General features: G+C 42.0%; 1 protein-coding gene and 1 long non-coding RNA gene across 2 annotated transcripts in view; one reads left to right on the forward strand and one right to left on the reverse strand.

Moving 5' to 3' along the window:
• Nucleotides 1-4197: 4197 nt before the first annotated feature.
• The window catches only part of KCNK3 (potassium two pore domain channel subfamily K member 3), a 257220-nt gene continuing 234893 nt past the window's right edge, over nucleotides 4198-26524 (reverse strand). Inside the window, exon 2 of the mRNA XM_073673827.1 lies at nucleotides 4198-12728. Coding sequence (XP_073529928.1) covers nucleotides 11875-12728 — 854 coding nt within the window. The 3' untranslated portion in view covers nucleotides 4198-11874. The remainder of the gene's footprint in view (nucleotides 12729-26524) is intronic.
• Nucleotides 10379-24706, forward strand: LOC141258748 (uncharacterized). Its single transcript, XR_012318333.1, has 3 exons — nucleotides 10379-10591; nucleotides 23558-23608; nucleotides 23952-24706. It is a non-coding gene; the product is annotated as an uncharacterized lncRNA (long non-coding RNA).

The following is a 26524-nucleotide window of genomic DNA, read 5'->3' on the forward strand; positions in this document are numbered from 1 at the left end:
GAGTGCAGCTCTGGGGTATAATACAGGAGGTAACTCAGGATCAGTAATGTAATGTATGTACACAGTGACTGCACCAGCAGAATAGGGAGTGCAGCTCTGGAGTATAATACAGGATGTAACTCAGGATCAGTAATGTAATGTATGTACACAGCGACTGCACCAGCAGAATAGTGAGTGCAGCTCTGGGGTATAATACAGGAGGTAACTCAGGATCAGTAATGTAATGTATGTACACAGCGACTGCACCAGCAGAATAGTGAGTGCAGCTCTGGAGTTTAATACAGGATGTAACTCAGGATCAGTAATGTAATGTATGTACACAGTGACTGCACCAGCAGAATAGGGAGTGCAGCTCTGGAGTATAATACAGGATGTAACTCAGGATCAGTAATGTAATGTATGTACACAGCGACTGCACCAGCAGAATAGTGAGTGCAGCTCTGGGGTATAATACAGGAGGTAACTCAGGATCAGTAATGTAATGTATGTACACAGTGACTGCACCAGCAGAATAGTGAGGGCAGCTCTGGAGTATAATACAGTATGTAACTCAGGATCAGTAATGTAATGTATGTACACAGTGACTGCACCAGCAGAATAGTGAGTGCAGCTCTGGAGTTTAATACAGGATGTAACTCAGGATCAGTAATGTAATGTATGTACACAGTGACTGCACCAGCAGAATAGTGAGTGCAGCTCTGGAGTATAATACAGGAGGTAACTCAGGATCAGTAATGTAATGTATGTACACAGCGACTGCACCAGCAGAATAGTGAGTGCAGCTCTGGAGTTTAATACAGGATGTAACTCAGGATCAGTAATGTAATGTATGTACACAGCGACTGCACCAGCAGAATAGTGAGCGCAGCTCTGGAGTATAATACAGGAGGTAACTCAGGATCAGTAATGTAATGTATGTACACAGCGACTGCACCAGCAGAATAGTGAGTGCAGCTCTGGAGTATAATACAGGATGTAACTCAGGATCAGTAATGTAATGTATGTGCACAGTGACTGCAGCAGCAGAATAGTGAGTGCAGCTCCGGAGTATAATACAGGAGGTAACTCAGGATCAGTAATGTATGTACACAGTGACTGCACCAGCAGAATAGTGAGTGCAGCTCTGGGGTATAATACAGGAGGTAACTCAGGATCAGTAATGTAATGTATGTACACAGTGACTGCACCAGCAGAATAGGGAGTGCAGCTCTGGAGTATAATACAGGATGTAACTCAGGATCAGTAATGTAATGTATGTACACAGTGACTGCACCAGCAGAATAGTGAGTGCAGCTCTGGAGTATAATACAGGAGGTAACTCAGGATCAGTAATGTAATGTATGTACACAGCGACTGCACCAGCAGAATAGTGAGTGCAGCTCTGGGGTATAATACAGGATGTAACTCAGGATCAGTAATGTAATGTATGTACACAGTGACTGCACCAGCAGAAGAGTGAGTGCAGCTCTGGAGTTTAATACAGGATGTAACTCAGGATCAGTAATGTAATGTATGTACACAGCGACTGCACCAGCAGAATAGTGAGCGCAGCTCTGGAGTATAATACAGGAGGTAACTCAGGATCAGTAATGTAATGTATGTACACAGCGACTGCACCAGCAGAATAGTGAGTGCAGCTCTGGAGTATAATACAGGATGTAACTCAGGATCAGTAATGTAATGTATGTGCACAGTGACTGCAGCAGCAGAATAGTGAGTGCAGCTCTGGAGTATAATACAGGAGGTAACTCAGGATCAGTAATGTATGTACACAGTGACTGCACCAGCAGAATAGTGAGTGCAGCTCTGGGGTATAATACAGGATGTAACTCAGGATCAGTAATGTAATGTATGTACACAGTGACTCCACCAGCAGAATAGTGAGTGCAGCTCCGGAGTATAATACAGGATGTAACTCAGGATCAGTAATGTAATGTATGTACACAGTGACTGTACCAGCAGAATAGTGAGTGCAGCTCTGGAGTATAATACAGGATGTAACTCAGGATCAGTAATGTAATGTATGTGCACAGTGACTGCACCAGCTGAATAGTGAGTGCAGCTCTGGAGTATAATACAGGATGTAACTCAGGATCGGTAATGTAATGTATGTACACAGTGACTGCACCAGCAGAATAGTGAGTGCAGCTCTGGAGTATAATACAGGATGTAACTCAGGATCAGTAATGTAATGTATGTACAGAGTGACTGCACCAGCAGAATAGTGAGTGCAGCTCTGGAGTATAATACAGGAGGTAACTCAGGATCAGTAATGTAATGTATGTGCACAGTGACTGCACAATCTCTTTGTTAGGATAAGCTCAGACGGCCACTGATTTTGTAGGATCCATCTTGGCTGTACATGGCGGATGCGACCGGCTCTATGTGCCCATCCCCTAGAAGACTGATGTACGTGAAGCCTGTGTGTACGCACACCTAGCACTGCGCTTCTGTACTGTGGGACCATAGACACTTTGCATGGTGCTGTGTCCCTAGGTTTTTGGACAGAAATCCACCATATTTTGGCATCAAATGGAACATGGCACATTATTTTATATATTTCAGTAGGACCCTTTGATTTATACTCTAGATTTATGTCTTCCCCATTTGTATACAACACTAATTGATATAAGACCCTGTGACGACACAGCACTTATTCTTAATTATGTCAGACATAAATTCATAAATGAGATAGTGTTCATATGTGTCTGAACGTTGACTCTTGATGTAGGTTGAATTTATGTTTGCAGAATTGTTGAATGGCCACTCAGAGGCATCACGTGACCCGTCACTGATGTCACGTCAAGTGAGGCATGACATCAGTGATGTGCCCCCCGCGGTGGCCGCTGGGCTGTGGGTGGGGTTACCCCGTGCGTCACACCCAGCATCCACCGCTCATTTTCCCAGTGAATAAGAGGGAAAGCGCGCGGTGGATGCCGGGTGTGACGCCCGGGGTAACCCCACCCACAGCCCAGCAGCCACCGGTGAAACGTGGAAGAGGGACCATCAGCTGCTGCCAGCACTTGTCGCGGATGTCAGAGCTGGCTGCAGCCGGGGTCACGTGATGCCTGTAAGCGGCCAGTGATAGCGCCACTCACAGGCAAAAAAGGCACTACAAGGTATTTAAAGAAAGACTTATGGGCCCTGGGGGAATACATTGGGGGATCATATAAAGTAGTGGACAACCCCTTTAAGGGATCACAGCTCCAGCTGGAGGGATACAGATCTGCTCCATTGACACTCACTGAACCCATGGAAATGTTTAGAGTAGCAAGGTTGGGATAATTAGGTCACCTGGCCCTTTGGAGATGCCAGGTTGGGACCATCCGGTCACTTGGCTCCTTGGAAACATTCGGAGAAGCCAGGTTGGGACCATCCGTCCACCAGCCTCTATGGAGACATTCGGAGAAGCCAGGTTGGGACCATCCAGTTACCTGGACCCATGGAGACATTCGGAGAAGCCAGGTTGGGACCATCCGTCCACCTGCCTCTATGGAGACATTCGGAGAAGCCAGGTTGGGACCATCCGTCCACCTGCCTCCATTGAGACATTCGGAGAAGCCAGGTTGGGACCATCCGTCCACCTGCCTCCTTGGAGACATTCAGAGAAGCCAGGTTGGGACCATCCGTCCACCTGCCTCCATGGAGAAATTCGGAGAAGCCAGGTTGGGACCATCCGTCCACCTGCCTTCATGGAGACATTCGGAGAAGCCAGGTTGGGACTATCTGGTCACCTGGCCCCATGGAGGAGTTTGGAGAAACCAGGTTGAGACAATCAGGTCACCTTCCTATGCTTGCCATTACCTCCTCTCTGTGAGTGCCCATCAAAAGCGGGGTGCCTCTGGTTGAGGTAGTTTGCCCTGGAAGCCCTGAAGTCACAGCTGCTCTAATCCCGGCAGACCAGCAGAAGGGTGAGACTGTGTAATTTGCACCATCTTGTGTATTTGCTCGGACTGTTCTATATGTTATTGTCTGTTTCGTGGTTCAATAACGTATTGCCACGCTGTTTTACCCTCACCCTGTGTAGTCTGAGTAGTATTACACCCATGGGGAAGGAGAGTGGGCGTTCAGTGGGATGAGCCCTGGTCCATGCTGTCATTCTACAGACAGTGGATGAGAGCACTCACGAACCCCCGTGTCTCCACAGACCCCCACAACCATGCCCACCCATTGCCCCAGGACAGATCACTCCATATACAAGTTTCAAAACAGTCTTTATTTCCTTCTCTATGGAAAATCATCAGTAGTATAAATATACTTTGGCATCGGGAACCTTCGCGGCTCCTTCTTAGATATTATTTATTACAACCCCTTGAGTTAAGTGACACGCTCAGCGTTAACAAATCTTAGATATATTTCACAGGATCCTTCATTTATAGAGGCAATATCTTACAAGTCAATATATTTATAGATATGTATAGAGGTCGTCGTATGTACACAAGCAGTGAAAGCTGTATATATTTATATATATATATATATATAGGTTATATCTACGTCTATTTACAGTACATTGAGTCAAGTATTGAGAAAAAGTTCTGCCGGTGAAAGATGTTGCCGACAGTGACCAACATGGCTGCTACTTAGAGAAGATGTCAGTTGTCCTGATATGGTATGATACATAGGCTGATGAGACAATGTCGGATCTTGAGGTTCATCAAATGGGCAAAACCCGGCTACAGACGTGTATTCTCTATGCCAGGGTGGTCAACAAAGCAATATGGTGTCGACCGCTCCATTCATTGTAAAGAGGTGGCTCCTCATGGGTGGTCACCCTGCATCTTAGCCTATGGAAGAGTAAAAAAACTTTCCAGTCAATGGAACTTGTTTGGTATCTAAATAAGGGGCACGGGACCTAGAGGGGTGCATAGGTGACTCAAGGGACGTATATTAGCCTGAGACAATTAATTGGACTTTTTTTTAATGTCTATTGAGTAGAACCAGCATATTTATCCAACATAGAGTATGTTATTTCGATGACCAGACTTAGTGCCATATACGTTGGCCCACATTTCCTAAAAAAGTTTTTATTCTGCAGTAAAACTTGTTAGACCGATTTTGAGCCAAAGATACAGATATGTGAATGACTGTTGCTTTCCTTTCCAACCTGTTGCTTTACATCTGTTGGAAAACTATTGCATGTTGGGAGATGTAGTTTTCCAAGGTTAGAGAGTCACAGATTTGGCATGACTGCTGTTCATTATCGGCCCAACTCATCATTTTGCTGTTTTTTTTTAAGTTACTTTTAGTTTGGTCTTTGATGTTCATTACCGTTTTTCAATACCTGTTTTTTTTAAGTGACTTTTATGCTTGTCTTTTGGTATTCATGAGTAGTTTCTAATTGCCATTTTTTTTTTTCTAAGTGACTTTTATTTTAGTCTTTTGGTATTCATTACCGGTTTCTACTCCAAATTATTTAAAAAGGCGTAAGTGGGTTCATGAATATAGCACAATATCAAAAATGCTGGTTATTTTTTATTGATACTTTTTCGACGTCTTCTTGGAACAAAAAAGTCACATGTTCTGTTAAAATGTCACAAGCAACTCCTAACATTTGCTCTAAAATTTCTGGAGTAGAAAAAAAAAAAAATCATTTTTGGGGGGACTGGAGCACATCTGCACAAAAATTTAGCAATTTTTGAAAAATTTGCAACTACTCAAATCAGCCGCAATCATCTGGATTCCAAAAATCATAGCCATATGGGGAGAAGAGAATAAAAACAGATGAACAAGTAGAAGAACAGCCTTAAAACGGGAAAAAATACACAAAAAAATAGACGCAAATGCAATCATGAATCGGGCACAATGAGTTCATTCCATGAGTTCGATAAATTGGTTAAAATGGCAATCGATCCAGCTGGAGCATGAATAGCTCGTAGATGATGGAATTTCCATTCTAGCTAAAAAAAATATTGTGTCATCCACTCCGACATCAAACATGACTTAAATTTGTCCTCATTGGCATTACATGGACAATATAATATACTATTAATCTTTTCATTGCTCATACTAAGTAACTTTCAGCAAATCTCCCGTGAGAAAAAAAAGTTTGGACAGGTTGAACTTCAATCGTTTTACCGAACAAATTTCAGCTAAACATCTAATGGTGGTCCAGTCTTGTGTTTCTTGAGGCATTGTTAATCTGTGTATGGCCACCATTAGGGTTCAGTGGGTAACTGTATTTGTTAATTTCAGTTAATCTGAACCTTTTTCAGAGCTTGCCTGGCCCACAGGACCTCTGTAGACCATGTACACCATGCTCATCGCTCAATGAAAGGTCTTGGTGCTTGGTCTCAAGACTTTGGTGGCCTACACCAACACCATGCGTGGGTTGAGGAGTATTCTTTCCCTGATCTCCTATGTACTTTCCAGCTACCATGGCGGGGGAACATTAATGAAAGGATAAAAGATTACTATACAGTAGGATACTTTTCGATAGTTTTCCTCTTCGACATATACTTTGAGATTGTGTTGGGCGCGTTGCGCATTGAGTGTTTTCCTGGGTGGGAGGGGGAAGACGTAAACGCTTGACTTGTGGAATTGTTGGAATCCATCAAATTTCATTAAAGCTTTTAGGAAATCAATTGTTGCTAAGCAACATTTCACAGGGACGTGAGCTTATTAAGTGATTGTCAAAGACAGTTTCAGGGCAACGTCTTCACCCGAGTATGTCCTACTCAAGTCATCTCCCTCGGCCTCATTGCGATGAGACTCCAACGTGAATACTGCAGTGCCATGCTCCACGCACGATCCCGAGCGTCTCCGTGAATAACAGATCATACTAGCGCGCTGATCACATTAGGCAGACTACAGTTGTCTTGTCCTCGTGATTACGGGTTTCTGGCTATTCGAATAATTGTTTAATTTAATTGTTTGAAGAAACAATGGAAGGGCAGCAGGATACACGACTCGGAGCCTGAGGAGCTTAATGAATTCATGAAGGAAAGTCGTTTGCTAATATAGTTCCTACTCTGTAATAGAAACTAATAATTAGAAAATTTCCTGCATTTGGAAAGACAGGCACAGAAGCACGCGAAAGGCAGAGTTTTCCAATCATTGCATAGAGGGTCATCGGTGGAGCTTTAAAAAACAGGGTCATCGGTGGAGCTTTAAAAAACAGGGTCATCGGTGGAGCTTTAAAAAACAGGGTCATCGGTGGAGCTTTAAAAAACAGGGTCATCGGTGGAGCTTTAAAAAACAGGGTCATCGGTGGAGCTTTAAAACAGTTCCAAACAATTCCGATAAGTTTACATTTGTGCAAATACAGGTGAAAAGTCATAGTCTTTAGTGTTGGCTCTTGGTTATGGCACTACCAACTGACCTGTACTATCCTGGTTGGTGGAGGATGCGGGCAAAAAAATTAGGTGGATCAACTTTCAGAACCACATACAGGAGAGACGAGGGAGCATGGCCATGGCTATATTCCATAGGAGTTATAGAGGTGACCAACCTCACAAGGGCTTCAAAGGAAGAGCCATGAAGATGCATACCCAACTCTTCACTTCTTCCCAATGGCATAGGGTCACTACACAGTTATTTGGGGCCCCAGGAGTGATCTCTGCATCAATACTGACAACTAGTAAATGCTGAATGGGGCTGATCGAAAAAACTTGTCTAGACAGAAGGTGGATGACGAAGCCCTCAAGCATCGTTAAGGTGGGGGAGGTTCTCTTGCCCTATGACTTTCTGCCTTTGTGAAGAGGATGGAGCCCAGCATAGGTTCAGAAGATCTGTAATGATGAGCATGTGGTCCCATTAAGAGGGGACTCATATTATTCGTGAGCCACCCAGTAGCACTAGGCTGTGCTTCTATGTCATTTACAGACTTTTTGACCTCATGAGATATTTTCTATACTTATATAATCTTAATAATGATCAAGTTATAGTTTTTGATTCACATTATTAATGCTACACTTAATCTCTATTAAATAATGTCTATTGTCATTGAATGGTAAATATAAAATAAGAGGGAAATGTCAGGTTAAAAGGAACCTCATGGGTGGGGACAATGAAGATCACTGTGGATTGTGAGAGGATAGTGGAGTGTACAGGTCATAAGAAAGGGATAAATAAGATGGTGGAAACCATAATCAGGACTTTTCCATAACTTGAACTAATTCATAACTGATGGTGCTCTTGGCAGAACGGGATCTCATTTCAGTTTGCGCTGTAGGGTCCCATGGTCACTAGTTACCCCCAGAATCTCTGTATTCCAGCATTGACGATCAGATAGAATATTGCTGATACAAGAAGACAGAACAGTAAAGTGCCCTTAATTAAAGGGAGACAATAATGACGGTCTGTCCCAGAACCAAGACGTACGTTGTCCAAAATAAAATGTATCCTACCGGAACATAAAGGCTTCCATTATTTGAACCAACAGTCAATCTGAGTGATGTTGCAAGAGGTCATCCAAAAATCATCTCAAAATACTAAAATACCTAATCCTAATAACAAATATATAGTCTTGAAATACAAAGGCTAGGTATGGTATAGGGTCAGAGCTTAGGGCATAGGGTTTAGATAAGGTACAGTGTTAGGGCTAGGGTACAGAGGATAAGTATTTGGTTAGAGCTATGGCATAAGGCTAAATTAGTTAGGCTTACAGTATAGAACTAAGTTATAAGGTTCCGTTTAAGAATTTGGGTAAGGGATATGGTTGGGGTAGGTATAGAATTGAAGGGGTTGTCCAATGGGCACAAAATTTTATCCAGAGTGATGAAAAAACACACCAAAAGAACAGATTCTCGCCCCCCTCAAAACACGTGCTCCAGTGCTACCTGGGTGGTCCCATCTTGGCACACAGGAAAGGGCATGAAATGCCACCCAGCCACTCACTGGTTGAGGTGGCTCCCTTATTCTGTGCAGCCATTCAGGAGCTTTTCCTGTGTATCGAAACACAACCAGGAAGTAGAGCCCAGCCGGGACTTGGTAGATGTCTTCCAGGAAGTAGAGCCCAGCCGGGACTTGGTAGATGTCTTAAAGGAAGTAGAGCCCAGCCGGGACTTGGTAGATGTCTTCCAGGAAGTAGAGCCCAGCCGGGACTTGGTAGATGTCTTAAAGGAAGTAGAGCCCAGCCGGGACTTGGTAGATGTCTTCCAGGAAGTAGAGCCCAGCCGGGACTTGGTAGATGTCTTAACGGGTGAGGTAGGGGGTCAGAAGGTATCATTTTTTGGATTTTTTAAATCAGTCTGAACAATTTGCCAAAATATTTTTCTATTCCCTGAATTTGTTTGTCGGTCTAACCAATTTGTTAACTTCCATTATTCCTAGTATCCTTTAAAACAACTTTACATTTTTCCTAAGGCTTGGTGTGGTAACTCTCTGTATGTACTATAATTTTAGGTAACCATAAAATTGTGTTTGTTGCTTTGACTGAAAGGTCCTTCTCTGAAATGGAGAAGATTATCATTGGTATTATGGAAAGTGTCTAGCTGTGTTTTCTTGTATCCCCAGAAACATTACAGTTCAGATCTTTCATGGCCAAATAGTCTTGTACATGGCCACTATTAGTCTAACTTGATATGTATGAAGTGACCATAGGCATGACAATGAAAACCTCCACAGACCTTCAGCTTGGAGCATGGTTGGTTGCCTAATGCTTGGCCAAATGTTTCAACCCATAAATATAGTGTTTGTTGAGAAAAAAATATCTTTCACTAAATGGTTTTCCTCTGAAAAGTAGTAGATCATCATCAGCATCATGGAAAGTTTCTAGTTGTGTTTTCCCACATTCCCAGAAACATTACATTTAACATCACTCATGGCCAAATGGTCTATATGACCAGCTTTAGTCTCACTTGATATTTATGAGGTGACCTTAAGCATGTGAAAGAAGACCACCATAGACCTTCAGCTTAGAGCATGGTTGGTTACCTAATGCTCCACCTAACAAAATAGTGTTTGTTAAAAACAAAATACCTTTCACTAAATGGTTCTTCTCCGAAATGTAGTAGATCCTCATCAGTATCATGGAAAGTTTATAATTGTGTTTCCTACATTCCCAGAAACATTACGTTTAAGATCACTAATAACCAAATGGTCTTCTACATGGCTAGCTTTAGTCTCACTTGATATGTATGTGGTGACCATGAGCATGTGAAAGAAGACCACCATAGACCTTCAGCTTGTAACATGCTTGGTTACCAATTGCTCAACCCGACAAAATAGTGTTTGTTACCAAATAAAAGCCTTTGACTAAATGGTTCTCCTCCGAAATGTAGCAGATCATCACTTGTATCTTGGAAAGTATCTAACTGTGTTTTCCCAAATGCCAAGAAACATTACATTTCAGATCACTCTTAGACAAATATTCTTCTATTTTAATCTCATTTGATGTGTATGAAGTGACCATAGGTGGAAGAAGACCACCATAAACCTTCGGCTTGGAGCACGGTTGGTTGCCTATTGCTTATCCAAGATTTCAACCAAGACTTGGATCATGTTTGAGGAAGATATTAAAATACTAGCTCTAGTGACAAGAATCATTCAGCATTGGACCATTTTGACTTCCCTCTTCCTGCAGGATGATACAAAGGAACCGTTAAGGACATTAAGAAGACAACGCTACGATAGGTGATGGTGATACTTCTTGGTAAGCCATCATTTTAAGATTAAGTACTCTGGAAATTTAGGTTTGTCTCATGAGTACAATAGACCATAACTTCCCCTATTATACAACTAACAATTAGGTTATGATGTTTCTACCAGATGTTTTTGAATATGAATTTTTGGGGGTTTCTTCTAGTTCTAAAATTGCACATTGTTCCATCTCTCCCTGAGCATCTGTGCCTAATTCTTAAGATTACAAATATCTATTTTTGGGGTCAGTAATTTGTGAGTTACAGTCCCATCTAATCTCCATGCTAATGTTTATCATCTATATTGAAAAAATGTACAAAATCCATTTAACCCAAGGTATTGTGTCCAAAGATATGGCATTTGCTAGGAATACCAAAGAGGTGTAATACTTATATTACAAGTAAAAAAAAAAATAAATCAAGTAGCCCTGGGTTTCTTCTTCTGAGACTGGCATTGCATAAAATACACATGCTGCATGCAGGATGGAATTATCTACCTCAAAACAAAAAAAATTGTTCTGTCGTAGGGCCAGAATGTTTCCTCATGGCGCTTGTGAAAGAGTTGAGTGAAGATGGCTCAAATCTAGAACTATAAGCATTAAGAATTTCACACCAGATACCCTTGACCCAAAATGTGTTCAACTTGGTTTCATTCATGGTTGAAGCTGAACTCTCGAAATGTAACCTTGAAGGAAACGCATGACAGATCGTAAAATAGGATAGAAACAGCAATGGGTGCCGGTCGGGCAGATCCATCAACAATGCTCAATGTAGAGGTCATAACCAAAGTGTGACAAAGCCTTCTCCTACGTGATGGCATCAACCTGGCATGAGAAACACTGGGGAGGTCATGAATCAATAGTGTCATTTCAACATCCTTCGTGCCCGTGTATAAAGGTGTTCTGATATTATTTTTTAAAAAGTTTTGGAAAAATGTAAAAGTTGGCAATTTTTTTAAAAAGTTTTGGAAAAAAATGTAAAAGTTGGAAATTTTTGAAGTCATCAATTTAATTTTGGCACAGAATTGGCGCAATGTAAAGACATCTACATAGACATATTTGGACTGCCATAGCACCATGATCTGGATTTTTCGAGTGCTAAACTTTTTGCTTTTTAATTTGCTTTCATGAACACTTTTGACACATGATCTCCCAAGGTTATGACTATTATCTCAGTTCATAGTCACCTAAATCCACTCAACGTGATGGGTCCAACTTTATGAAAATAAAAAAGCGCTCTACGTTTGTGGGATATTCTGATTTCAGTAGGCAATTTGTTTCAAAAGTCTCGATGAGGACTACACAGAACTTCTCCGCTTCATGAGTCCTCGAAATGCAGAGAGACTGTGCAGTCCGGTGGATACAGAGCTGATGGCAGAATGTTGGTTGTTACAGATACATCCATTGGATGGCGTGCCCATACATCTACCAGGGGAGTGGTGGTTCTGTTCTACACAGATATCCGAAGTAGACAGGTCTCGGGGGATGATCATGGGAATAGAATATTGTAATTTTTCCCTACTTTTGTACCACAAGCAAGAACACATGGACTGAAAGTGAAGAACCTCAGCATACACATTTCGAAATCCACCCGTCGAAGAACTTGTGTCGGTGGTATGTATGCTGGAGGGTCCGTTTCGGTTCAGTAACGCCCGATGTTCGGCATCTCGTTTTTCATCCTCCGCGTTCATGGTCATGAATCGAAGAACCACCAAGTTGAGAAAAGCTCCGATGACGGTTAATCCCGTTAAGATGTACACAAAGCTAAAGGCAACATACTGGGGCTTGTTTTGGAGAGCAGCGTCTTTCTGGAGGGCAACATAGTCCCCAAATCCAATGGTGGTAAGAGTAATAAAGCAGTAATAATAGGCATGGAAAAAGCTCCACTGCTCATAGTACGAGAACGCTGCGGCTCCGATGCAAAGGGTGCTGATGCAGGAGAAGAAGCCGATGATGACCATGTTGGCCATTGATACTTCAGCCCGTCTCATTCCAAGGCACTTCTTGATACGGTACAGTAGATACCTGACAAGAGTGTTAATCCTCTCGCCCAGGCTCTGGAACATGACCAAAGTGAGTGGGATGCCCAAGAGGGCGTAGAACATGCAGAAGACTTTGCCTCCATCTGTGCTGGGAGCAGCATGTCCATAACCTACAGGAAACCAAAAACAAATGGTTAGTGACTGAGGTACCGAGACTGACTGTTTTCTCCTCATTTATTCAGTGATGGCCATTGTATGACTGCAGAGTGTGCACAAGGGGCAAGCTCAACATCTGGACTCATCAACCTCCTATCTATCTATCTATCTATCCGGGCAAGCTCAACATCTGGACTCATCAACCTCCAATCTATCAATCTATCCATCCACCTCTCTATTCTGGTAGACCCCCACAATAAGTAATTACAACCATGTGCTGGGACATCTCCTGATGCTTTGACGGGATGAGGCGCAGATATTAATGATACCTTACAATGTAGAAATGTTTAATTTCCTAAAACAAAGGCGTTTCCATCTCTGGTGACAGCTCTCTCAGCGCGGCGTCATGACATTATCTATTGTCTCCCTCCATAATGAATGAGATGTCGTCGGAGGAGAATGATGAGGATGGTCCTCATCAGGCGCACGGTGCTGCCGCCGGGCTGTACGGTCCGCACTCACACGGTGTCATATACTAATACAATTATCTACCATAATTATCACTGCCAGGTAAAGCTTCCAAACAAGTGTCTAATTAACAATGCTATACAGTACGGCTGCCACCATATATTGCACAGGATGGCAGTATTATTTTATCATAAATTACTGTTCTGTGCTTATGTACCAAACCCATGTAATACAAATAGCAATAATAAGATCTCAATAAATGCTAAAAAAAATATGGTCATACCGTGCTAGAATAGTATCGTCATACTGTACTAGAATATCATCACATAATGCTAGAATAATATTGTCATATAGTAATAGAATATTGTCATATAAAGTCAGAAAAATATCGTCATACAGCACTTGAATATTGTCATGCAGTGCTAGAATATCGCCATGTGATGCTAGTATAATATCGTCATACTGGCCTAGAATAATATCATACAATGCTAGAATAACATTGTCATATAATGCTAGAATAATACTGACATACAGTGATAGAATAATACTGACATACAGTGATAGAATAATATCGTCATACAATGATAGAATAATACTGTCATACAGTGATAGAATAATATCATCATATAATACTAGAATAATACTGTCATACAGTGATAGAATAATACTGTCATACAATGATAGAATAATACTGTCATACAGTGATAGAATAATATCATCATATAATGCTAGAATAATACTGTCATACAGAGATAGAATAATACTGTCATACAATGATAGAATAATACTGTCATACAGTGATAGAATAATATCATCATATAATACTAGAATAATACTGTCATACAGTGATAGAATAATACTGTCATACAATGCTAGAATAATATAATCATATGATGCTAGAATAATACTGTCATACAGTGTTTAAATCACAGTGCTACACAATGCTTAAAATGTTACTGTCATACATTGCTGAAATAATTCTCAAATACCATCAAGATAAAATAATACCGTGCTACAGGCAGAACAATACAGCTGCAATCATTACTGTAATAGCAGCGTGGAAATAATGCTGCTATTCTGCACAATAAATATCATCCATGTTGGTTGCAGGCCTTGGGCCCCAGGCTCTTTGCTGCCCCCTTCAGCCGGGTCGGTGGTCTATGCACCATATTTGACTATACACCGGCCGGGTGTTTGTACCCCCGGCACTGGAGGGGCCATTGCCTAGAATCTGGATGCAGCAGTTACCTGGGTCCTGTGCATTATGGGGGCCACTGCAGGGTTGTGGTTTCTGATTGGAGCCTACAGATGTAGCGGCCGTTGGTGTGATGGCTCCATACTGTGTGACATCATACAACCCATCCCTCCTCATCGCTGGCAGAGTAAAGCCATTAGTACCATCTGGAGACAGATGTCTGAGCTCCGCCCATTACAGGGGACGAGCGCTCAGGACCTAGTCTCTCCATGTGCCATGTCCAGGCTAAGAACATTGTTGCCATCATGTCATAGAAATATTGAAAATCTCTCCCTCTCTCTTTTCATCCAAACCGCTCTTCCCTCCTCCCCTATCTACCATTTGTCAGAGTAGAAAAGCTGGCAATCTAAGGAGATCTCTATGCAAATTAGCACACACAGGAGAAGTGGCTAATAGGCAAATGCCAGTACAAACTGAGCTACTAACCCAATTAACATACCAGTGTGTTTTCTAGTGACACCGGCCTGTGATAAATATACACCTAGGTGAGAAGGATGCAGTTCCTCGCTTCAAAAGAATTCTCTCTCACCCCCAGGGCATCCCCAGTTTGCGCAACAGAAATCTGTAGTCTCGCCGGCACCAACATGAAATATGAAATATCGGAAGTTCTATACTTCTGATAATAATGGGACACATATTTTAAGCGCCAGGGTCAGCTAAGGAACAATATGCATAGTTTTCTGTAGCTGTGAGCCCCTCCGGTGAGCTGTGGTGCAAAAGTACCAGAATAACGGACCGCAGCTATGCCATTTGTAGTCTCTAAGGAAAGGTAAATTCATAACTAAGAATATGGCGTCACTTGCAAGCTTCTGCGATCAACCAGTGATAAACTATCTAACTTCTGCAATAACTTATTAAAAATATGAAGGCTGGAGCCCAGCCCACGTGATGTCATCACAGGGGGTGTGTGGGCAGGTTCCCCCTTTGGCATAAAAGACCCAGCCGAATATAGGTCAGGAGTCATGCCAGGAGTATATACTACATATAGAACGGGTCACGTTTGATACCAGTCAATTGGAGCGCCTCCCCTCCAGCTAAACTGAATCGTCTCTGCGATCTTTTTAGTAAGTTTTTCTTTAATCCCATTTTATTTGTGTAACTGTATATTCTGTACTGTAAAGTCTCCCTTTGTAAAACCTTTTGTATATTTTTTTATAAACACTGCCTCCCTTTTGGATTAAATATAAAAATTAATAGTCCAGTTTCTTTTGTCTTGTAATCGTTCCACCCCCGAAGCCATACACGCTACCAAAAAACAGGCGTCCAATCAGGCCTGTATTATATTTTAAAATTGATCGGTGGTGGCAGCAAATAATAATAATTGGGCTATCGGTAAGCTGGCAGTGACCGTATGGGGAAGTATACACATATTCCATGCATTGGAATCCGGAGGTGTGTACGCCATACGCTCTCCGCTCGCTTGCCGATAACTATGTAGTGAGTAATCGGGATCTTGTGCGTGTGAATCCCTGACAATCCTGACATGCCATGTCCTGGCTAACAACATTGTTACCATTACCCTGCGAGGACACGTTACATCCAGGTGGTAAAAAGCTGCCGTCCAAATACACTCAGAACCCAACACCCTACTGAGAAAAAGCAACGAGAGCACAGCGTCAGTAAGCAGCCGCAAAAGGGACATCAAAAACTCTACATCACTGCAGGTATAATTGTTACATAGGACTGCAGGTGACATCTACTACATTATCTGTACTCAGAGAGTTATCACTGTTATCTGTGGTGTTACATAGGACTGCAGGTGACATCTACTACATTATCTGTACTCAGAGTTATCACTGTGTTATCTGTGGTGTTACATAGGACTGCAGGTGACATCTACTACATTATCTGTACTCAGAGAGGTATCACTGTGTTATCTGTGGTGTTGCATAGGACTGCAGGTGACCTCTACTACATTATCTGTACTCAGAGAGCTATCACTGTGTTATCTGTGGTGTTACATAGGACTGCAGGTGACATCTACTACATTATCTGTACGCAGAGAGTTATCACTGTGTTATCTGTGGTGTTACATAGGACTGCAGGTAACAACTATTACATTATCTGTACTCAGAGAGCTATCACTGTGTTATCTGTGGTGTTACATAGGACTGCAGAGTTCCTGTCACTGCTGTATTCCCTGATGTTTTGCACTAGTGGACACACATAAGACCCGTGGATTTCGGTTTTCCCCTCGGAGTTGTAGTTGTAGCTATAATATTTTGGACTGTGTCATGGAAAATTGCAGAAGCCGGAGCGCAGAGTTCACAGGCTCTGGCAGCGCCGCTCGCTGCTGGCCGGCCTCCAATCTTGTGTCGTCTTCGTACTGGTTCCATCGCTTCTCGCGCTCCTTTTACTCGCGTTTTCCCCTCTCGCTGTTCTGCATCTACAGAAAGGTTTAAGTAGTGAGTAATTGTGCTGGGATGGAGAGCATCGCCTGTGTGAGCTGTGAGGGGGTCTGTAAGACGCTGCCCCCTTAATCCCACTCCTTAGAGGTAGATACAGCATATAGCAATTAAGGTACAGCACAGCAGATAGGGACTTATAGGGGGGGGGGGCTTAATGAGGACTGTCTAAGCCGTGGACTACCATCTACTTACTATTGTGTCCTTGATATATGCTTAGAAGTCCGACTGCTGGAATAGGCAATAACTTTACATATTGGGAATAGAAAGTTATTAAGTACCATGTCCATTGTATGTAAGGAGTCCTTACGGCAATAGCACATGGGTAGTGGTGGGCACGCAGGTTGGCGAGTCAGAAGTTACATTTGAGGGCATGGAGCGTTGCGGTGCACAGGCTCCATTCTAGGTGGGACCAGAATATACAGGGAGGCAGCCTAAAGCCCTGCATGGTCAGGCAGCCTGACGATACCCGCCCCTGTCCTTGGTTGGGCAGCCTGATGATACCCGCCCCTGTCCTTGGTCGGGCAGCCTGATGATACCCGCCCCTGTCCTTGGTCGGGCAGCCTGATGATACCCGCCCCTGTCCTGAGTGAGAGTCAGTAAAGTGACAAAGGACAAGACTGAGCCAGTCTGATAAGCTCTGCAATTGCAGACTGTCAGTTGTACAACCCCTGGCAAAAATTATGGAATCACCGGGCTCGGAGGATGTTCATTCAGTTGTTTAATGTTGTTGAAAAAAAAAGCAGATCACAGACATGGCACAAAACTAAAGTCATTTCAAATGGCAACTTTAGGGCTTTAAGAAACACTGAAATAAAAATCAAGATTAAAAATGTGGTACTCAGTAAGGGTAATTTTCTTCAGACCAAGCAAAGGGAAAAAATTATGGAATCACCCTGTAAATTTTCATTTCCAAAACTAACACCTGCATCAAATCAGATCTGTTCGTTAGTCTGCATCTAAAAAGGAGTGATCACACCTTGGAGAGCTGTTGCACCCAGTGGACTGACATGAATCATGGCTCCAACACGAGAGATGTCAAATGAAACTAAAAAGAGGATTATCAAACTCTTAAAAGAAGGTAAATTATCACGCAATGTTGCAAAAGATGTTGGTTGTTCACAGTCAGCTGTGTCTAAAATCTGGACCAAATACAAACAACATGGGAAGGTTGTTAAAGGCAAACATACTGGTAGACCAAGGAAGACATCAAAGCGTCAAGACAGGAAACTTAAAGCAATATGTCTCCAAAACAGGAAATGCACAACAAAACAAATGAGGAACGAATGGGAGGAAACTGGAGTCAATGTCTGTGACCGAACTGTAAGAAACCACCTAAAGGAAATGGGATTTACATACAGAAGAGCTAAACATAAGCCATCATTAACATCTAAAACAGGAAAAAACAAGGTTACAATGGGCTAAGGAAAAGCAATCGTGGACTGTGGATGACCGGATGAAAGTCATATTCAGTGATGAATCGTGAATCTGCATTGGGCAAGGTGATGATGCTGGAACTTTTGTTTGGTGCCGTTCCAATGAGATTTATAAAGATGACGGCATGAAGAGAACATGCAAATTCCCACAGTCATTGATGATATGGGGCTGCATGTCAGGTGAAGGCACTGGGGGATGAACTCTTTATGTATCAAATGACCAAGTTCTCCAAAAAATATGACGTAGTGGTCATGGGAGATTTCAACTATCCAGACATTTGTTGGGAATCTCTCTCAAGTAAAACTAACAGGTCAAGCAAATTCTTATCCTCTCTTGCTGACAACTTTATCTTCCAAAAGGTAGGGGAGAAAACAAGGGGATCTGCTACTTTGGATCTAATCCTTATAAACAGGGAGGAAATGGTTGAGGAGGTAAAGGTGGCTGGGACCCTAGGAGGCAGCGATCATGCTATTATAGAATTTTGGATAACTAGAGGAGGAAGACATGTGAAGACTCAAACTTCAAGGTTAGATTTTAGAAAGGCAGATTTTAAGAGACTCAGAAAGAGAAAAGGACATCCAGCCATTGGATCCCTCCTAAAGGACAAAAATGTCCAGGAAGGATGGGAAATTTTTAAAAATGAGATTCTCAAAGCACAATCGTTAACAATCCCGAAAAGTAGGAAGAATGGGAAGCATTTAAGGAAACCAGGATGGATTAACACAGAACTTAAACACATGCTAAAAAGAAAGAAAGAAATGTTCATTAAATGGAAAGAGGGAGGCATATCTAAAGAAGATTATAATGCAGTCTGCAGATCCTGCAGGGCACGTATCAGGTTAGCTAAAGCTGACAATGAATTAAGGCTTGCAAGAGATGTCAAAAGCAATAAAAAAGGATTTTGGGGGTATGTCAAAAGTAAAAGAAAAGTCAAAGATGCTATAGGATTTTTACAGGATGAAAATTGAGAAATGGTAAGAGAGGATGTTGAGAAGGCCGAACTTTTTAACTCCTATTTTGCATCTGTTTTCTCTCAGAAAGAAAATGTAACATCAACTGATCTTCACTGTCCTTTTAAAGGAATAGAGGAATCCAAGTTATCTGTAAACAGAAAGATTGTGAGGGAATATTTAGCTAACATAAATGAGTTCAAGTCTCCAGGTCCAGATGAATTACACCCCAGAGTACTGAAGGAGATCGTAGAAGAAATTTTAGAACCACTCTCCATAATCTTTGAAAATTCTTGGAGAACAGGAGAAGTCCCAGAAGACTGGAGAAGAGCAAATGTTGTTCCTATCTTCAAAAAGGGGAAGAATGTGGACCCAGGGAACTATAGGCCGGTGAGTCTGACTTCTATACCAGGAAAGATCTTTGAACAAATTATTAAACAACATGTATGCAAGTACATGGATAAGAATGAAGTGATTAACCAGAGTCAGCATGGGTTAGTAACTAACAAGTCATGTCAGACTAACTTAATTTCCTTCTATGACAGAATCACTGACTGGGTGGATCAGGGAAATGCTGTAGATATAGTATATCTTGACTTCAGCAAAGCATTTGACAAAGTATCTCACACCATCCTTATTGAAAAAATGACCAAGTATGCAATGGACCAGGCAACTGTTAGGTGGATTCATAACTGGCTTAGTGATCGGACTCAAAGGGTGGTTGTAAATGGCTTCACATCCAGCTGGATGAATGTCTCAAGTGGGGTACCACAGGGCTCCGTCCTGGGTCCTGTATTGTTCAACATCTTTATCAATGATTTAGATGAAGGAATTGAGGGTAAACTGATTAAATTTGCTGATGACACAAAGCTAGGAGGGATAGCTAATACTAGAGAAGAGAGAGAGAGGATTCAAAAAGACCTAAATAAACTGGAGCAGTGGGCAGCAACCAACAGAATGGTTTTTAACAGGGAAAAATGCAAAGTACTACATCTGGGCAATAAAAATGAAAAAAGCATATACAGAATGGGAGGAATAGAGCTAAGCAACAGTACATGTGAAAAAGACTTAGGTATACTAATAGATCATAGACTGAACATGAGTCAACAGTGTGATGCAGCAGCAAAAAAGGCAAATACAATTCTGGGATGTATTAACAGAAGCATACAGTCTAGATCACGTGAAGTCATTATCGGTCTTTACTCCTCTTTGGTCAGACCTCATCTGGAATACTGTGTACAGTTTTGGGCACCACATTTTAAAAAAGACATAGACAAACTGGAGCAAGTTCAGAGAAGAGCGACCAGAATGGTGACTGGTCTGCAAACCATGTCCTATGAGGAACGGTTGCAGGATTTGGGAATGTTTAGCTTGCAAAAAAGAAGACTGAGAGGAGACTTAATAGCTGTCTACAAATATGTCAAGGGCTGTCACATTGTAGAAGGATCATCTTTATTCTCATTTGCACAAGGAAAGACTAGAAGCAATGGGATGAAACTAAATGGGAGGAGACACAGATTAGATATTAGAAAAAACTTTTTGACAGTGAGGGTGATTAATGAGTGGAACAGGCTGCCACGAGAGGTGGTGAGTTCCCCTTCAATGGACGTCTTCAAAAAGAGGCTGGACAGACATCTGTCTGAGATGATCTAGTGAATCCTGCTTTGAGCAGGGGGTTGGACCAGATGACCCAGGAGGTCCCTTCCAACTCTACCATTCTATGATTCTATGATTCTATGAGATGGCTGTCATTACATCTTCAATAAATGCCCAAGTTTACATTGATATTTTGGACAGTTTTCTTATCCCATCAATTGAAAGGATGTTTGGAGATGATGACATCATTACTCAAGATGATAATGCATCCTGCCATAGAGCAAAAACTGTGAAAGAAGACACATAAGGTCAATGTCATGGCCTGCAAATAGTCCGGATCTCAATCCAATTGAAAATCTTTGGTGGAAGTTGAAGAAAATGGTCCATGACCAGGATCCAACCTGCAAATCTGATCTGGCAACAGCAATCAGAGAAAGTTGGAGCCAGATTGGTGAAGAGTACTGTTTGTCACTCATTAAGTCCATGCCTCAGAGACTGCAAGCTGTTATTAAAGCCAGAGGTGGTGCAACAAAATACTAGTGATCTATTTGAGTGTTCATTTTTCATGATTCCATAATTTTTTCCTCAGAATTGAGTGATTCCATAATTTTTTCCCTCTGCTTGGTCTGAAAAAAATTACCCTTACTGAGTACCACATTTTTAATCTTGATTTCTTTTAGTGTTTCTTAAAGCCCTAAAGTCGCCCTTTGAAATGACTTTCGTTTTGTGCCATGTCTGTGATCTGCTTTTTTTCAACAACATTAAACAACTGAATGAACATCCTCCGAGCCCGGTGATGCCAGGGGTTGTATTGTGAACTGTGCTGAGAGATTATTCGTGTTCTGCATTGTAACCGCAAAGCTTTGTGCCTCTACTCTGCTGTGCAGCCAGCAAGTTCTGCGCGACTACTCTGCTGCGCAGCCAGCAAGTTCTGCGCGACTACTCTGCTGCGCAGCCAGCAAGTTCTGCGCGACTACTCTGCTGCGCAGCCAGCAAGTTCTGCGCGACTACTCTGCTGCACAGCCAGCAAGTTCTGCGCGACTACTCTGCTGCGCAGCCAGCAAGTTCTGCGCGACTACTCTGCTGCGCAGCCAGCAAGTTCTGCGCGACTACTCTGCTGCGCAGCCAGCAAGTTCTGCGCGACTACTCTGCTGCGCAGCCAGCAAGTTCTGCGCGACTACTCTGCTGCACAGCCAGCAAGTTCTGCGCGACTACTCTGCTGCGCAGCCAGCAAGTTCTGCGCAACTACTCTCCTGCGCGACTATGAAGCTCAGTGCCTCCACTATAACCCTACCTTTATGTGTAACCATTAACTCTGTACCCCAAGTTTTACTAGGTAAATTGCTGGAAAAAAAAACAGAAGAAATACTCCATTAGCGAGGCACAATCGCAATAGAGCATTGATTCTTGTTAGAGCATGCTGGGATCTGTAGTTCTGGAGAGCAATGGGTTAAGAACGGTATTTGCTGCTGGCGACATCAATGGGACATTACGGGGTCCTGATAAGTGTGGACGTGCAGCGTCTTCAGGTCATCAGTGCATCCAATCATCCCATAATAGAGGTAGAGCCGTAATACATCTGCAGATCCGCAGAACGTCGCGGCAGCGCCATTATCTGCTGATTATATTACCGAGCCGCTCCATCTGAATGAAAACACAATTATCCCCATCCATAATGTCATTGGGTAGCATCGCTATTTACTGTCTGCTCTATGGCCAGATACTGTATCGCTTGGCGGTATTAATACCCCCGCTATACTCAGGCTCCATGACGATATTTACATGTTGTTCTATCTCTGTCGTAGGAATGAAGCGATGAGGAAAGTTCTATTTTCAGCAAAACACATCAACCTTCATAATGAAATATAACATATTGGCAATATTCCTCCCGTGATGAGAACTTTCCCTCTGTCTCTGCCATACTTTCACCTTTCTAATATGGCCACATTGTGCTGAATCTATTCACTGCAACGCTATAGTCAAAGTAATCATGCCATAAGTGTCTACATACGGCACACATAATACATCCACATGGTGTCCACATAGTACTATACTGGGCCAACATGATACTACTAGATAGTGTCTACATAACACTACACGGTGTGATGGGATGTAATACAACCAAACAGAGCCAAAATAATATTATACAGCCATGCAGTGCCCATATAACACTATACTGTGCCCGCATAATACACCAGTACAGTGGTAATGTAATACAGTGTTCACATAAGAGTGTATATTAGGTTGGCACAATATAGTGTTATGTGGAAATTGTGGTTGTATCATGTGAACACAATAAAACCTTATATGGATACTGGATGGTTGTATTATGTGACTAAATAATACAACCATATAGTGTTCATATAAAACTTTATTATGCACCCATATAAAGCCCACGTAATGCAACCATACGGCGCCCGCGTAATGCATCCATACGGCGCCCGCGTAATGCATCCATACGGCGCCCGCGTAATGCATCCATACGGCGCCCGCGTAATGCATCCATACGGCGCCCGCGTAATGCATCCATACGGCGCCCGCGTAATGCATCCATACGGCGCCCGCGTAATGCATCCATACGGCGCCCGCGTAATGCAACCATACGGCGCCCGCGTAATGCAACCATACGGCGCCCACCTATCAGTATACTGCACCCACGTAATACAACCATACAGCGCCCACCTATCAGTATACTGCACCCATGTAATGCAACTATATTGTTTCTGTTTCAGCGCCCAAGTAATACAACCATACTGTACCCAATAATACAAGATGACTTAAAGGTAAGGAAGCAGACGCATAAATGGGATAAAATGACACTGATTGTTACAGTATTGCAGCACTATATCGTGATTTGAGCACAGTATGGTTGGATTTGATACTTTCTGGTTGCATTATGAAGGTACTATGTGCTTTTATTTTTCGGCACGATATGTTTGTATTCTGAGACATCGTAAATTTAAGGAAATAAAATGAAAACTGTTTGTCAAACGGTGATGCAATTTTAGACACAACCTGTAGGGGGGAGTGGGAAACCTCCTGTAAGACCACGTCACCAACGGGGCGGCCATCTTGAATTCTGCCATTTTGGATTCAAAATTTTTTTTTTGTTTGTTTTATATCAAGAAACAGGTTCTGTCGTCAATAAACCAAAAACCACTAAGGATGAAGAAGCTGTGACCACTGTTTTCACCTGGAACGTAGCGCCCCTCGCCTGTCCCCGGATGGTGGGATGGTCAACCCAATGGATCACATGCTGCCACACGGGACGAGGACGAGCCGGATCAATGGGTGACACAGAAGCTTCAGATAAACCCTTGGATCCTAATCAGGTGCTGTTCAGTGATGGAAAGAAGTTGGGAGGCTGAGGGTTTGAGGGGTGGGAGACCTGTCTGGTTGAAATGTTCTGCCATGGCACATATCCTTCGTTCATCAGACATGTTCACCTGTACGGAAAAAAAAAAAATCACCGAGAACGAATAAAGTTCCATTTACATGAAGCACGCCATTGTCTTTCTGGTGAATTTCTCTACCAGATTGATACGTCACACATCTACCTTCTCATTTTACTGAAGTTTAATCCAAAATGGCGGTATTCAAGATTGGCACCATGTGTTGGCCTTCACCTGCTTGTGCCTGAAATGGGATCACTGTCGGCTGAATAGTTTTTTCCTTTCCTTACTTTTGAGACATCCTGTAAAACCATGCGGTGCCCACATAATACAAACACATAGTGCCAAATGACAAAACACACATACTGGCTACGTAATACAACCGTAATGTACCTAATACAGCCATACTGTGCTCAAATAATACAACCATAGTGTTCAAATGCTGTAACTTTATAATCCCAAATACAACATTTTACCTAAATGATAAAATCATAGAGGTCTAAAATAATACAACTATATTGTGCCCAAGTAATACAACCATACAGCTCCTACACACTTCAACTATATTGTGCTGAAATACTACCGCCATATAGCTCTAAAATACAATTATACTGTGCCTAAGTAATGCAACAAAATAGCTACTCAATAATAAACCTATATTGTGCAACTGTACAGCACCTAAATAATACACCTATATTGTGCCCAAGTAATATAACCGTATAGCACCTAAATAATTCAACTATATTGTGCCCAAATACAACCGTATAGCACCTAAATAATACACCTATATTGTGCCCAAGTAATACAACCGTATAGCACCTAAATAATTCAACTATATTGTGCCCAAGTAATACAACCGTATAGCACCTAAATAATACACCTATATTGTGCCCAAGTAATACAATCATACAGATTCTACATACTTCAACTATATTGTGCTGAAATACTACCGCCAGAGATCTAATAATACGTCTATATTATGACAAACGAATACAGCCATATAGCTACTCAATAAGACACCTATACTGTACCCAACTAATACAACCATATTGCTCCAACTATATGGTGCGGAAATACTAGAATCATATAGCTCTAGAATAATACACCTATATTGTGAGTAATACAACATACTTCAACTATATTGTGCTGAAATACTACAACCATACACTTCCTAAATAGGACGCAACAACAACACCAAAATAATACACAAAAGAAAATATGTTCTGATGGAAAAGCTACAGCCATATCGTGCAAATACAACCGTACTATGGTCAAATACAGTAATTCATTTATTTATGGAATGTTGGTTAATTTTTAACCCTTTAAGTGGCATTAAAGTATAGCTCTGGTATTCTAGAGACTATTGCCTCGGAGGCGACCTAACACCAGTCCACAGTGATTTTATATCGCTATTGCGGTAAAATCTGAAGGTGTTACATGTGGATTCACGGCAGAATTACGTTTGCGATAGAATTTACTGTCGTTTTTTTTGCTAATTCAGCTTAAAAGGAATAAAAGCATTATAACGTATTATTACGTAAAACGATACAAAAAGATATTGGAAAATTCTAAAATTATGATCCTTGAAATGCAGAGGCGGAAAAGCCAAAGTTCTTTAGGAGTGATACTTAGTATATAAATAAGTTGATTTTAATCATTTTTATTTCTAAGGTTAAAAAGAAATATAACAACAATAATAGCAACATACAAGCTCATAAATAAAACCCAAAGTGGCCATGATAGGTTTTTCCATTGTTAATGATTAATGCTGATAAGTGTTATAAATAAATACCGCCATGTAGTGCAGTGAAAGTCCCTTCAGGCTCATTAATGAGGTTTTTTATTATGACTGTGACCTGACAAATAGGAGATGACGGAGCGGCCGGGCCCGGAGCGCGCTGAGCGTGGAGCGCTCTAATAAATGTTTGCTTTGTCCGGCTTTTAAAGAGCTCATTAATGCTGCTCTAAATGATAACGTGACGATGGCGGCTGATAAATCGCTCGATCTCGGCAGACAGAATGAGATTTTGTTTGCTTTAATGCCGCTCTTCTCTGTGTCTAACGCTGATTCATTGGGCCGATAATAACTCTGGAGTACATTAAACATCAACAACGCCACTGCCACGCATCCATCAGTGTCACGCCGGGTAACCCGCTCGCTCATTTCGCCAGGAATTATTCTTCCCGTGCGTCAAACAGTTTGGAATTGTTACATTTTGGGGATTTTTTTTTTCTCAAATCTTCAAAAAACGATTCAGGCTACAAAAATTTGTGCCTCGTATTCTCTCTTCAATATGTTGTAACTGG

This window comes from Phyllobates terribilis, unplaced genomic scaffold (genome assembly GCF_046119375.1).
Source record: "Phyllobates terribilis strain yellow unplaced genomic scaffold, ASM4611937v1 Scaffold_3__8_contigs__length_932513732, whole genome shotgun sequence".
NCBI lineage: Eukaryota > Metazoa > Chordata > Amphibia > Anura > Dendrobatidae > Phyllobates > Phyllobates terribilis.